The sequence below is a fragment of the Bos javanicus genome, chromosome 13 (genome assembly GCF_032452875.1).
Source record: "Bos javanicus breed banteng chromosome 13, ARS-OSU_banteng_1.0, whole genome shotgun sequence".
In the NCBI taxonomy this organism is placed as follows: Eukaryota; Metazoa; Chordata; class Mammalia; order Artiodactyla; family Bovidae; genus Bos; species Bos javanicus.
This window is the reverse complement of record NC_083880.1, coordinates 54,577,522-54,590,642: the sequence shown is the minus strand read 5'-3', so window position 1 is coordinate 54,590,642 and position 13,121 is coordinate 54,577,522. Positions and strand designations below refer to the sequence as shown.

The 13,121-nt window shown below is 45.0% G+C and overlaps 1 protein-coding gene across 2 annotated transcripts in view; it reads right to left on the bottom strand.

Annotated features, from left to right (window-relative positions):
- Positions 1-13,121, bottom strand: part of TCFL5 (transcription factor like 5) — a 17,367-nt gene extending 4,246 nt beyond the window's left edge. Inside the window, exons 1-5 of one of the 2 annotated variants that reach the window (XM_061436957.1) lie at positions 12,370-13,121; positions 11,235-11,421; positions 10,794-10,956; positions 8,065-8,311; positions 6,073-6,214 (exon numbers count right to left, since the gene is read on the bottom strand). In XM_061436957.1, the coding sequence (XP_061292941.1) occupies positions 6,073-6,214; positions 8,065-8,311; positions 10,794-10,956; positions 11,235-11,421; positions 12,370-13,028 (1,398 nt within the window). In that variant the 5' untranslated portion in view covers positions 13,029-13,121. The remainder of the gene's footprint in view (positions 1-6,072; positions 6,215-8,064; positions 8,312-10,793; positions 10,957-11,234; positions 11,422-12,369) is intronic. The other variant, XM_061436958.1, reaches the window with a different exon arrangement.

Sequence of the window (13,121 nt, the reverse complement as noted above, 5' to 3'; positions counted from 1 at the left end):
ACAGCAGGGTGTGGTGAAGGAAAGTGCGGTGTTTGTTGCAGGTACCAAACAAGGAGCTCAGATCTTCTGAGCATTAACACTGATCACTGGACAAGCCTAAGTTCACCTTCTTTCATCTTCTTTGAGAAAAAAAACTAAAGATGCTCGGGCTTATTAGACACATGTCCTGTACCACATTAAATTGAAAAGTTGTAGGAAAACGTATGCTTTTAGAGGTTACAGAATGTGTTTGTATGTTTGCCAAGCAAAACATGCTGATGTAAGTGAAGTGCAAGTCCCTCAGTCATGTCTGACTCTTTGTGATCCCCATGAACTATACTGTCCATGGAATTCTCCAGGCCAGAATTCTGGAATGGGTAGCCTTTCCCTTTTCCAGGGGATTTTCCCAACCCAGGGATCAAACCCAGGTCTCCTGCATTGCAGGCAAATTCTTTACCAGCTGAGCCACGAGGGAAGCCCAGGAATCCTGAAGTGGGTAGCCTATCCCTTCTCCAGAGGATCTTCCCAACCCAGGAATTGAACTGGGGTCTCCTGCGTTGCAGGCAGATTCTGTACCAACTGAGCTATCAGGGAAGCCCATGGTGATGTAAAGAACGGTTCAATTATTTGCTTCTTGGTTTTCACTAGAGATTAAAGTTCTTAAGGGTTAAAATTGTAATACATATGTAATTAAGCTTCTAAAAGTAGTAAAGGAAGGATTTCAATGTGTAAAGCAAGTAGAATATACACTGTCAGTGAGAGAAGATATAAAAAATGGAAATATCTTTGTTCAGGGGGTAAAGGGCAAATTGTTTTGTCCCAGGGCTTCTGGTCTCTGGGTGGGAAAAAATAAAGGACAAACTAACACGGATACAGAAAGTGATGGAAGGTTTGTGGAAAAAGAATCTTAAGAGTTTTGCATGTGGTCAAGATGGCCTCAGATTAGACTGAAATGAATTAAGTAAATGAAGTTTGCTATTAAAAGTAAGCTGGTGCAAGACTCAATGTGGTTTTCCCTCTCTGTTAAGGGAGCAAAGTTTTCCTGGAATATTGAGCTGCTTTTGATAACCACTGCTTTTGATAACAGCTACTAAAACTAGCTGACTCTGAGTTTTCCAGAAGACTCCTGAGGCATCTCAGGGAGGAAATATTAAACTAATTGACATTATTTAGTATGTTAAATTACATGAGAAACATTATATGGAAAAAATTCTCTGATGTTGTCACAGAGTATAACTAATCATGACATGTAATACTGCACATGGGTGAGCAGACCCAAGTTTGGTTTAACAATATTTGGTGACCCAGATGGGATTTCCATTGCATCTGGGTGCCAAAATCTGTTACTGAACAGAATTTGGGTTCCCTCGCCTGCACACAGTAAAGCCAATCTACTGACACCGGGTTGTGGTGAACGAAAGTGCAGCATTTATTGCAGGCGCCAAAACAAGTTCGGGTCATTCGAGCATAAGCCACCCAGACTCCTTGTTTGGCACCTGCAATAAATGTTGCCCCTTTCTTTCACCGCAACCCGGTGTCAGTAGATTGGCTTCACTGTGTGCAGGCGAGCAGACCCAAATTTCATTCAGTGACTTTCAACCTCATCAATTAAAAAACAATAAGGAAAATAGGAAAGGGAGCCACTGCATATTAAAAGATATTTAAGAGCTATGAACCAAACACAGTGTTTGGATACTGACTCAAATAAGTCAACTGTAAAACGACAGTTGTGAGCCAGAAAAATCTGGACAGGGATTGAGATTAAGGAAGAGGATGATGATGCGGTTGTGCTTGTAACCAGCACTTTCCTTTTTTAGAGACACATTTGCAAATGAAGAGATGTGACACCTGGAAACACTTTAAAATAATTTGGTGAGGGTGGGAGGATGGGGATGAATCGGTAAAATGAAGTTATGCCTGAGGCTGAGCTATGGGACACAGGCATTCATTATTCCAGTCTCTCCATTTTTGTGCGTGTATCCATTTCCGTTTTTTTGTTTTTTAAAGAACAGCATTCTTACACAATTAAGTCTAGGTTTATCTATTTTTATTGTGGTAAAATATATATAACATAAAACTTGCCATTTTTACCATTCATAAGTGTAAAATCCAGTGGCTTAAGTACACTCACAAAGTTGTGTAATCATCATCATTATTCCAGAACTTTCTCATCTTTCCAAACTGAAACTCTGTCCCCATTAAATACTAACTCGCCATCCACCTCCCCCAGCCTCTGGCACCATTCTACTTTTTGACTGTATGAACCGGATGACTTCATATAAGTGGAATCATACAGTATTTGTATTTTTGTGTCTGTCTGTTCTCATTCAGCATCCTATTTCTGAGGTCCATTCATGTTGTGAGGCATGTGTCAGAACTTCATTCCTTTTTGTGGCTGAATAGTATTCTATTGGCTGTAGAAACATTCCGCTTATCCATTCTCCTGTTGATTGGATTATCTCCACCACTTGGATTGTTTCCATCTTCTGGTGACCGTGAATAACGTGGCTATGAACACTGGTATACAAGTACCTGTTCAAGTCCCTGGTTTTCTACTCTCATGGGTATTTACAATACCCAGAAGTGGTATTGCTGGATTATACAGTAATTCTACATTTAACTTTTTGAAGAACCACTAGCTGTACCATTTTACATTCTCACCAGCAATCCCAAAGTTTTCTATTTCTCCACATCCTCACAAACACTTGTTATTTTGTTTTGTAATAGCCACACCTAATGGGTGGCAAAGACCCAGATGCTGGGAAAGATTGAAGGCAGGAAGAGAAGGGGACAACAGAGGACAAGATGGTTGGATGACATCACTGACTCAATGGACATGAGTTTGAGCAAGCTCTGGGAGATACTGAAGGACAGGGAAGCCTGGTGTGCTGCAGTCAATGGGGTTGCAAAGAGCTGGACACGACTGAGCGACTGAACACCACCACCACCACTTAATGGGTGTGAACTAGTATCTCATATCCTTAAAGTGCTTTTGATCTGCATCTCCCTGATCATTAGTGATGTTGAGCATCTTTTCATGTATTTATTGGCCATTTGCTCATCTTCCTTGGAGAAATGTCTATTCAAGTCCTTTGCCCGTTTTTGAATCGTGTCGTCTTTTTGCTGCTGGACTATAGTAGATTTAAACTTATTTTATGACCACGAAGGGAAGTGTAAGCACTGTGTCTGCTGCCACTGCTCTACCTCCCAAGTCATCTGGAGCTGCTGGAGTGCTCCGCCTGACCAAATGGTGACCGAGACGGCCAGCCCGCCCAAGGCCTTCTGCCATTTACAACAACCACCTACGCTCAGAGGCTGTATCTGTACATAAATATACTCTAATTTTCTTCCCAATATTTAAAATATTTTCAGTGGATCTTAATATAAAATGAACCATGCTTTGATCATTTTCTGTATTCTGACACCCCAAGCCGAAATATAAAATATTTATATTTTATAAATATATTTTATAAAACATAAAATATTTATTTGAGAAGGTAGAGTTTACCTTTGAGAATAACTAAACAGAAGTCATCATTTCTCAGATGTAAGAAAGTTCTTCAAGAGATTTTCTAAACAACCTTCACACAATGAGCAGACTACCTCTGGGTAGCCATCTTTATTCTCAATAGTTCTGCCGGAAGTAGAGTTCAGGTGTAGCTCAATCCAGACTCTCACACAGTCCCTGGGACTTGACTCATGGGAACTTGGAGGGACAGTGAGAGAGGGAGACAAGTGGATGTCTCCTGCCCTCGAGTGCACCAAAGGTAAACTATCACTCTGCCTGGTTCAATTAGCATCTATTTCAACAAAACCTCATTGAAATAATTGAGTTCTAAGGGATTTTTACAACTCATCAGACACCTTGAAATGATATCTGGTCAAACTTGATATTCACATTACATTTGTAAGTAGGAGAATGCCAATGATAAAATCTGTATTTTTAGTAGGAAAAAGAAAGATTGTTACAGTTACATGTCAAGAAATTATATCAGGAAGTCAGGAAGAGGAAGAAAACTGGTGTCATCCACAGACAGAGAGGAGAGAATCAAAGGCAAAAGGTTAATGAAATCAAGAGGGGTGACAAGCCTCAGGGCCCAGGGGGGAGGGGGTGCCCCAACACTCAGCTGCACGAGAGCCCCAAGGAGACAGGACCGGCGAATCACAGTGGGAAGTGCCACATGGGCTCTCGGAACAACAGGTGTGACAGACAAAGAGAGGACAAGAAAGGCCTGAACCGTATTTCATAACCTTGACCTAATAAACGTACAGAATTCACCAAACAGAGAATGCATGTCCTTTCCAAATAAACACAGAATTTTTAAAAATTTGACTACATAAGCGGTCACAATGGAAGTCTCAGCAAGCTGTTAAAAACTGCCATCTTTACAGATCAGAATGTGAGAAACAGGATAGATAAAATAGACAAAATACTATTCTTAAAAAGCAGAGTCTTGGACTTCCCTGGTGATCCAGAAAGGGCAGTGGGATGAGATGTATACTGAAATAATCTTGGCAAATTACTTAAGACTTTTATGTATTTTACCTTTAAGAACAAAAATGTTCATGTAAGTGGGAGGGGGGATGTCACTAACGAAACAGTAACGACACAAAGGTTTAGGATTTTCCAGTCTAATTCTCCCCAAAATTGCTGATATTACTTCAGCCTGTTTTTTGATGGGTCCTGTAATCCGACACAGAAACAATTTACAAACTCAATGTAATTAAATTTCAGAAATATTCAGGAAACCTAATACACACAAAAATTAATATGTTTTAAACTATTTAATCTTTGAATATAGAGACAGTTAAGTTCTTTTGGTTGTTGTAAACACCATCATCATATTTGAATCAATCATATGAATAATAATTCACCATTTACAAGGTACACAGAACCAACCATTAAATTCATTTTTTTAAACATAGAAGCTTTATTTTATTACAATAAACCAAGTATATTGCTAAAAAATGTTAAAAAAATAACCAGAATAACCACATTATAAATAACCATAAATGATCCAATTAGCACAAATCTAACATAGGTATGGCTTTAAAAGGCAATTAAAAATATACAATGAAAATAAGGAACTTGACGAAATTACAAAACTCACAAGATGGAAATGCACATGGGCAGAGGAGAGGAAATGGAGAAGAGAAACTCTCAGCACTCAGCCTGACAGGCTGGCTGTGGGAGAGGCATGCTCAGGCCCCCAGGATCTAGACATAGGAGGCTCTTTCTAAAATGGTTCTGAAATGATTCCCTGTTTATTACACCAATGTCAGCTCAGTTCTCTTATTAGACTTATGCTTTGTCAACAGCAGCATGACAGCTGGGACCAGGAGCAAAACCAGGGCGCTCTCCACTAACCACGTGCCCCCACCTCAAGGTCTGAGGCAGGCACCTGGACCCAAGGTTCCCCGAGGCAGAGCACAGGAGCCACTGCCGGGCACATTCTCTCATCTGAAACCCCAAGGAAGGGGGTGGGTCGGACCCTCGCTAACATCCAGCATCAGGTCCCACCAGGAGCCCAGCTGGCTCGCAGGGTATCAATGGCTCCTCAGCCCCAAAAGACAGGGTCAAGGTTGAGGCGCTCACTGTACCAAGAAACTGAGATGCTTGCCGCAGGTCCCCGCATAGTCCTCCATCACCCGGGCCGAAGGGTCTCTCTGCTCTGTCTTCTCAACACGTTTGATAACCAGACTGTTTGATTATTTTTGACAATGAATTGCCTCTTTTTGTTTCTATTTGTGCTTTATCCCTTTCACAACAATTTCTGAGGGCAAAAATTCACTCCCTACAGGCCTGTCTCTGAAACCCCACTGAGCCCCCATACAGAGCAGGTGTCTCCTTGCTAGCTGACAACTGACAATGCAGGCTCATGCTCTGCGGTTGGTGGACAAACCCAGCTGTGCTTCGTACTTTGATAATAGATAATTCCATCATTAACAAGCAGGGTGTTACTCACACTGGACTCAGTATCTGATATTAAAGTCCAGGAAACAAAGGACAGTTTGGGACATCTTCAAGGAAAAGGATAAATAGCAATACTGACCCATTTATAGGACTGAAAGTCTCCTGGCCTAGATACTAACCTTTTTAAGAGAATCTCCATGCCTCTCCTGAATATATTTCAGGAATGCTGTGGTCCACTGCAGAGTCGTGGCCTTATCTGTCTCAGCGTTGCAAAACGGGACTAAAAGGTTCAACTCGTCACAGCAAATGCGGATTCTGCGCCTATGGTCAAAACCCAAATTAATCACATCAAAAAGCTGATGCAGAACAAGGGAATAAAGTGAATGCCTATGTTCCTCAAGGAATTAGCTAAGAGCAGCTCCTCCCTCACCAGGATCCCCTCTGCAGCACCAGGCCCCCTTGAGGGCCAACTCAGCCTTGTCACGCTCCCTGGAGAGTCTCCCCTCTTTACTTCTCCTGGGGTACATGCAAGGGCCAGCTCCAAGCCTCTAGAGCAAGGATGGACCCAAAGCCCCAAAACCAGAAGCAAAACTGTGTATGTGCTTCTTCTGGGCAGAATGTTCTTTCACTCAACAGGCCTTTACCTGCCCGCTAGGTGCCAAGGAGCTCACACAAGCTAGGACTCAGAGCACTCATCCTTCAAGGGGTCCCAGTTCATTTAGAACACAGACTACCAGCCTGTTAATGTTCCCAAACCTGGTCTTTTTAGAGATGATTTACATAACTGGAGGCTTACTCTTAGACTATTTTTAACTTTCACAAATTACACTCAGTGCTGCACGAGCTGATGTGAACACTTGATACAATATGGCCCTTGTTGCTCATCTTCCCATGTGTACACTCAGAATTTAAGAGAAACTTTGTAAGGTAGCAACAGTGGGAATTCACTAGATGCTCTGCAACCACAGGCACCAGGCCCAACGTCTCAGCTTGTTTGATGCTGGCGTCCCACTTCAAACACCTATTTCATACACAAGGAACTTATAAGGAGACGAGAGGAACAAGAAGGTTGTTAAACTAGGAAATGGCAGAGGAAGAATTCAAACCTTCACTGTCAACAGGTAGTAGTAAGTAAAAGGCTTTTTGTCAGATGGTAGGTACTCAGTAAATGTTTATTAAATACATGTCAGAGTGGGAACAATGCCCATTATAATTCACAGTGAGTTCAGTTATGTGTGGACACATATTTAGGTGTCTAGCTGCCTAGCTTTAATATTTCCCTTTAAAAAGAAATAAATTGCCTTAGTCCAACACTATAGGTTCAGAGACGAATATATGTCTTGCTCAGTGCTCTAGTTCTTGAGCCTAAAACAGAAACTAGTACAGTACTCAACAAATGACTAACTAACTATATGTGAGGGAATCATCATGTAAAAACCCAGCTGCAATGGAAAATATAACCACCTTTGGATCTATGCAAAACAGCACAAATAAAATCAACAGATAAAACAACTCACATAAGCTGTAACCTCCTCCTTCTCCAACATTATTAGAAGAACCCAACAAAACTGAGTGACTCAGTGACCAGTGACCCTGGCCTGCACCTTGAAACTCAGATTTGGGGGATCCCACCACCACCAGTCACCACCCTGTGACTAAGCCATGGTGCAAACAACACGGCTTATGCCAAATACCAGCTTTCCTTCCGGGGTCTGGGATCTGGCTGCAGCCGATAAGGAAGGCCCCCACGGTCAGCCCCCTACTAGTAGGATCCCAGGGCGCCAAGTCTCTCAACCGCTCTCCTGGCTGGGGACACACTCCCATGGCTTGGGGCTGACAGGCATCCCGAGTGGCTCCACTGGGAGGGGTTCCTGGGAGCTGGTGCCTGGTCCCCTGGCTCTCCCCACATGCCTCTGCTGGCTCTGCTGGGTTCTTTGTCCAAAATAGACCAGAGCCACGAGTGTTCCCAGTGATTCATCAAGTCTGGGGGTCGTTGTGAGTACTCCCACCTCACAAAACACAGTGGCCGCTGACTCCTGCCGGCTTTCTCTCCCTTTGAATATAGAAATGGTGACACCGTCATTTTCTACAAAAGGCTACCTGCCACCAGCACTGCCCACCACCTGCTTGGCGTCTGAGACAACCCTATGCTGCCGATGTTCAGGCCTTACCTTCGGTCTCTTTCCATGCGGTTGTGCCTCTCCCTGCGTTGGGACCGGCCCCCCTGCGGCCCGCTCTGGGTCTGCTCTCCAAGGGTGGCCTGGGATGACTCTGCTGACTGCCAAGCTCCCTGTGCCGCTGTGGAGCCTTCGCCCACGTTCTGAATCTCTCCAAGGGCTCTTCGTTCTACGTTTGTGTCCAACTGACGTATCCTACTCCGATTCCTCTTACTTATGGCTTGTTTACATAGCGCTTCTTCTTTGCAAAAGAAGGAAAAAGTGGTATTTTAATTTTTCAGTTCTTCTTAACTTACCCTCGTAAATGCTGAATATATTTTTCAGTTATTTTCAATCCAAGATGTAAACATGAATGGGTAAGGTGCACACAGAACTGAACAGGAAGCCTCAGTATTCCACAGGGGCAGCTGGCACAGAGCTCCAGGTTTCAAACTATAAAACTGAACATAAACCAAATTAAAATACACTGAGTATTATGTGATCAATAGAGTTTGTTAAAGGTCTCTCCTTTAAATCAAGAGGCATTTTAACTGGGATCTCTGAATAGAGAAACCAAGAAGCTATTTGATTTTCCTGATATTCAGGATGGAATCTGGGATTTTTTTTAAACCCAGAAGTATTTTCTCCAATTCTTGATATGCAATTATTCTAAAATGACAACTGATACTATAACTGCAATGTTCAGAAAAGGACAAAACCTAAGTGGTTTAGGGTTAAACATGCCCTCACCTTACAAATGAGATTCCTTCCCTCTACAAAACCAGTAATCACATCATAGCTGTGACGTGTGCTACAGAAACATGTCAAGTTCCCATCAAACAGGGGTCTAGCTAATACAAGTGGTGATGAGCATTCCCAAGGTGCCATACAAAGCCAAATCTTCTACAGTGACATAATTGCTGAACACAAATTTCAGAATGGGGATAACTTTTAAAAAGACATAGAGGGGAATTCACAAGTATCAGTGATGTTTTGTTTCTTAAGCTGAATAGTCAGTACAGGAACTATTTTAATATTAACCTTTGTACCTTACAAATGTTAACGTATACTTTCGCATACAACGTCACAGTGACCAGGAAAAATTAATCACTGATGTGGGAGAAAGCAGGAGCACTCCATCATTATCCTGTCTCCATCAGCTCTCAGAAAGCACACTGTGTGAGCTGTGTTATTGTTGGACAACATGAAAAAGAATGCTTCCCAGGAAAAATGGATTGAGAGTTAACGTCAGAGGTAAGCAAAGTTTGTCTTCAGCAGTTTCTTTATGTCTAAAATGTTCTGAATCACCTTATGGCCTCTTGCTCCCAACTCAATCCTTTGCCCATCTGCAGACTGTCCCCACCAGGGCTTCCCAGGTGGTGCTACTGGTAAAGTATCCGCCTGCAATGCAGGAGACGTGGGTTCGATCCCTGGGTCAGGAAGATCCCCTAGAGAAGGAAATGGCAACCTGCTCCAGTATTCTTGTCTGGGAAATCCCATGGACAGAGGAGCCTGATGGACTACAGTCCATGGACTGGCAAAGAGTCAGACACGACTGAGCGACTAAACCACCACCACTCAGTTCAGTTCAGGTCAGTCACTCAGTCGTGTCCGACTCTTTGTGACCCCCATGAATCGCAACACGCCAGGCCTCCCTGTCCATCACCAACTCCGGGAGTTCACTCAAACTCACATCCATCAAGTTGGTGATGCCATCCAGCCATCTCATCCTCTGTCGTCCCCTTCTCCTCCTGCCCCCAATCCCTCCCAGCATCAGAGTCTTTTCCAATGAGTCAACTCTTCACATGAGGTGGCCAAAGTATTGGAGTTTCAGCTTTAGCATCATTTCTTCCAAAGAACACCCAGGACTGATCTCCTTTAGAATGGACTGGTTGGATCTCCTTGCAGTCCAAGGGACTCTCAAGAGTCTTCTCCAACACCACAGTTCAAAAGCATCAATTCTTCGGCAATCAGCTTTCTTCACAGTCCAACTCTCACATCCATACATGACCACAGGAAAAACCATAGCCTTGACTAGATGGACCTTTGTTGGGAAAGCAATGTCTCTGCTTTTGAATATGCTATCTAGGTTGGTCATACTTTCCTTCCAAAGAGTAAGTGTCTTTTAATTTCACGGCTGCAGTCAACATCTGCAGTGATTTTGGAGCCCAAAAATATAAAGTCTGACACTGTTTCCACTGTTTCCCCATCTATTTCCCATGAAGTGATGGGACCAGATGCCATGATCTTAATTTTCTGAATGTTGAGCTTTAAGCCAACTTTTTCACTCTCCTCTTTCACTTTCATCAAGAAGCTTTTTAGTTCCTCTTCCCCTAAAATCTCTGAACGGATTTCAGACTCATGCCTCATTCATGAAGTATGAAATTAAAAAAAAAAAAAAACTTTACATCTGTCAGCAACTTGAAGGTAACGAAAAATGTACATAAGTCTATCGTTTTTCTGTTTAAAGAGGTTACTGTTAAGAAAAACCAGCCTCTAAACTGAATATTTCCAGGCCAAGTATAAACTCGATGTTCAAAATTGGTATGAATGTTCAAAGTGAGGTGACTAAAGCAGAGGGAGGAAAGGGTTCCTAAAATGCAAGCAGACTTCCAAGATTATTTCATATGTTTATAAACCACCTCCCCCTTCTCCCACCCATGGCCAATTAAACCCACCCAACATCAAGGGCAAAGCTCAGGCAGGAAGAGAAAGCATCTGCCAGCTTCTGCCGTATCACTTACCTCCTACTTTAATCCAAACCTGCTCAGGCAAAGCTTTGTTTCTACTACCCAAAGTCTGCTTAGTGGATTCAATTTCTTGCTGATAACAGAAAGAAAATGCTCTTGGCAATCCAATATCCTGATGCTTGGCAGTTTCAAGTATAGAACATGAGTTACTAGAACTCTAGAGAAAATGAAGCAATAAGAACTTTATCAACATGTGACAATCTTCTCTCTACGTACAAATAAAATGCACTTTAATAGAAATAACACCAAAACTATTCATATGAACTTGAAGAACTTTTATAAGCACTTTTAAGTATCCCCGAACCACATAAATACTCTCGATTTCAAAATGTTATTGCGCTTAATGAAAGGGAAAAAAAATCCTTGGGACCTAACTAAAATACAACTTATCCTTTTAATACAAAAGAGCAAAGCTTTACAAATTATTTTCCCTACCTGTGTTTGTGAAATATTAGAATTTCCACTAGTAGCACAAGCATTTGTAGTAAACAGAGGGTATGTAAATTGCAAAGCAGTAGTTGCAGCAGTAGTTTTATTTTTCACTAATGTTGTACATTTGTTTTGTTGTTGATGAAGAGGAACATTCATTAGTTCGGATGGATGGCGAATAAGAGTAACCAAACTGCCAAGACAAAAGAAACCCAGAAACACGTGAAGTGTGTGTGGCGGGTAAGTTTCCTCAAACACCACAATCACTTAGTATCACACTTCCGTGGTTAACATTAGATTTTCTAGATAACAGATTCTAACTCGAATCTGTTACCATGAAAGGCCCCTCATCATGGAAATCTCTATAAAACAATTATCCGCTAGTGTTGTAGGGGACAAGTTCAAACTATCTTCCTCACAATGCAAGGTGAAGCTGTGTGTCATCTTTCAGTTACAACTCCCTTCCCATCCCACTTCTGACACCAATCTCTGGTGGTTTGTTTTGTTTTGTTTTGTTTTGCCATCCTCCAAAATCTGACGACTATGGGCAAAATGGGGGGAAAACTACAGTGTGGGGACAGTCAGAAAACTGAGGAGACACCCCAGCAGACAGGTTACTCCCCTCCAGGAGGCGCTGGGAGAGTGCCTGTGAGCTGGCAGTCTGGCTGCAGGATGAAGCTGCTTTTCACTCGAAGCCTCACAATATGACCTCTCTCTTTCCAGGGCTGTATCTGCACAGCGTGAGGTCAGCCTAAGCCTGAGTCAATGCAAGGGGAAGCGGAGGCTTCTCCTGACATTTAGGTAGGCGATCTGGGGAAAAGCCTTGATCCTCAGGAGCATCTGTGCACTTAACTCATCTCTCTTCCACGTGCAGACGCAGACAGAGTGCACACCATAAAGGAAATGCTATGTGGTGTGTACGCAAGACCTGCTCACTCTGCCTGCACAGAGCACACAACGTCTCAGGTCGGCCCCAGGCCCTCTTGAGGCCTGCTTCCTGTTATGATGCAAGCTGCACGGAGGCTGCTAGCCTCTGCACATGACCCTGGTCTACACCCAGACCGAGGCTGGTGCTTCTCTGCACCGGGCCCTGGTCTACACCCGCACCCGGCCGGGCCCGGTCGCCGGGGGATGCACCCACTTGTTGAGCGCCACGCCGGGCTCCGGGGGCTCCGCGCCGCGCGGGGCGGGCGGGGTCTCGGCAGGGATGCTGTTGAAGCGATCCTCCAGGCGGACGCGCACCGCCGACTTGGCCCGCGCCTCCGGCGCGCCCTCCGCGTTCTCCTTGCCGGCGCCGTCGGGCGCCTTGGGCCGGGGTGCGCCCGGGCCCGGGCCGTCGGCGCCCGGCGTCTTCTCGGCGGCGGGAGCCGCGCCCGCTTCGCTCAGCAGCATCATGCGCAGCTCCTGGAAGTCGATGTGGCCCAGGCACTGGTTGGCGCCTGCGAAGCCGCCGTCGGCCAGCGTGGGCGGACACAGCACTGGGTACACGGGCGGCGCGCCCCCCGCCGCCGCGGCTGCCGCGCCCCCAGCCGCCGCGAAGCTTCCCGCCGCCGCGCCGGGCGCCGCCGCCGCCAAGAAGGCCGAGTTGAGGCGCGTCTCGAGCTCGCCGTCGGCCGCCGCCGCCTCCATGTGCGAGTAGAGGATGTGCTGCAGTTGCGTGTACTCGATCTCCGTCATCTCCACCAGGCTCAGGTCGGTGGTCGTGAAGCTCAGCCCCGCCTCGCCCAGCGTCGCGTCCGCGCCCTCGGGGCCCGCCGGCCCGCCCGCCTGCGGCGGCTCCCGCGGCCCGGGGCCCGACATGCCGGCGCCAACGGCGTGGGGCGCGCGGGCGGGCCGGCGGGGCCAGGCCGGGCGGGCGGGGGCGCGGAAACCGCCAGCCGCAGCGCGCCTGCG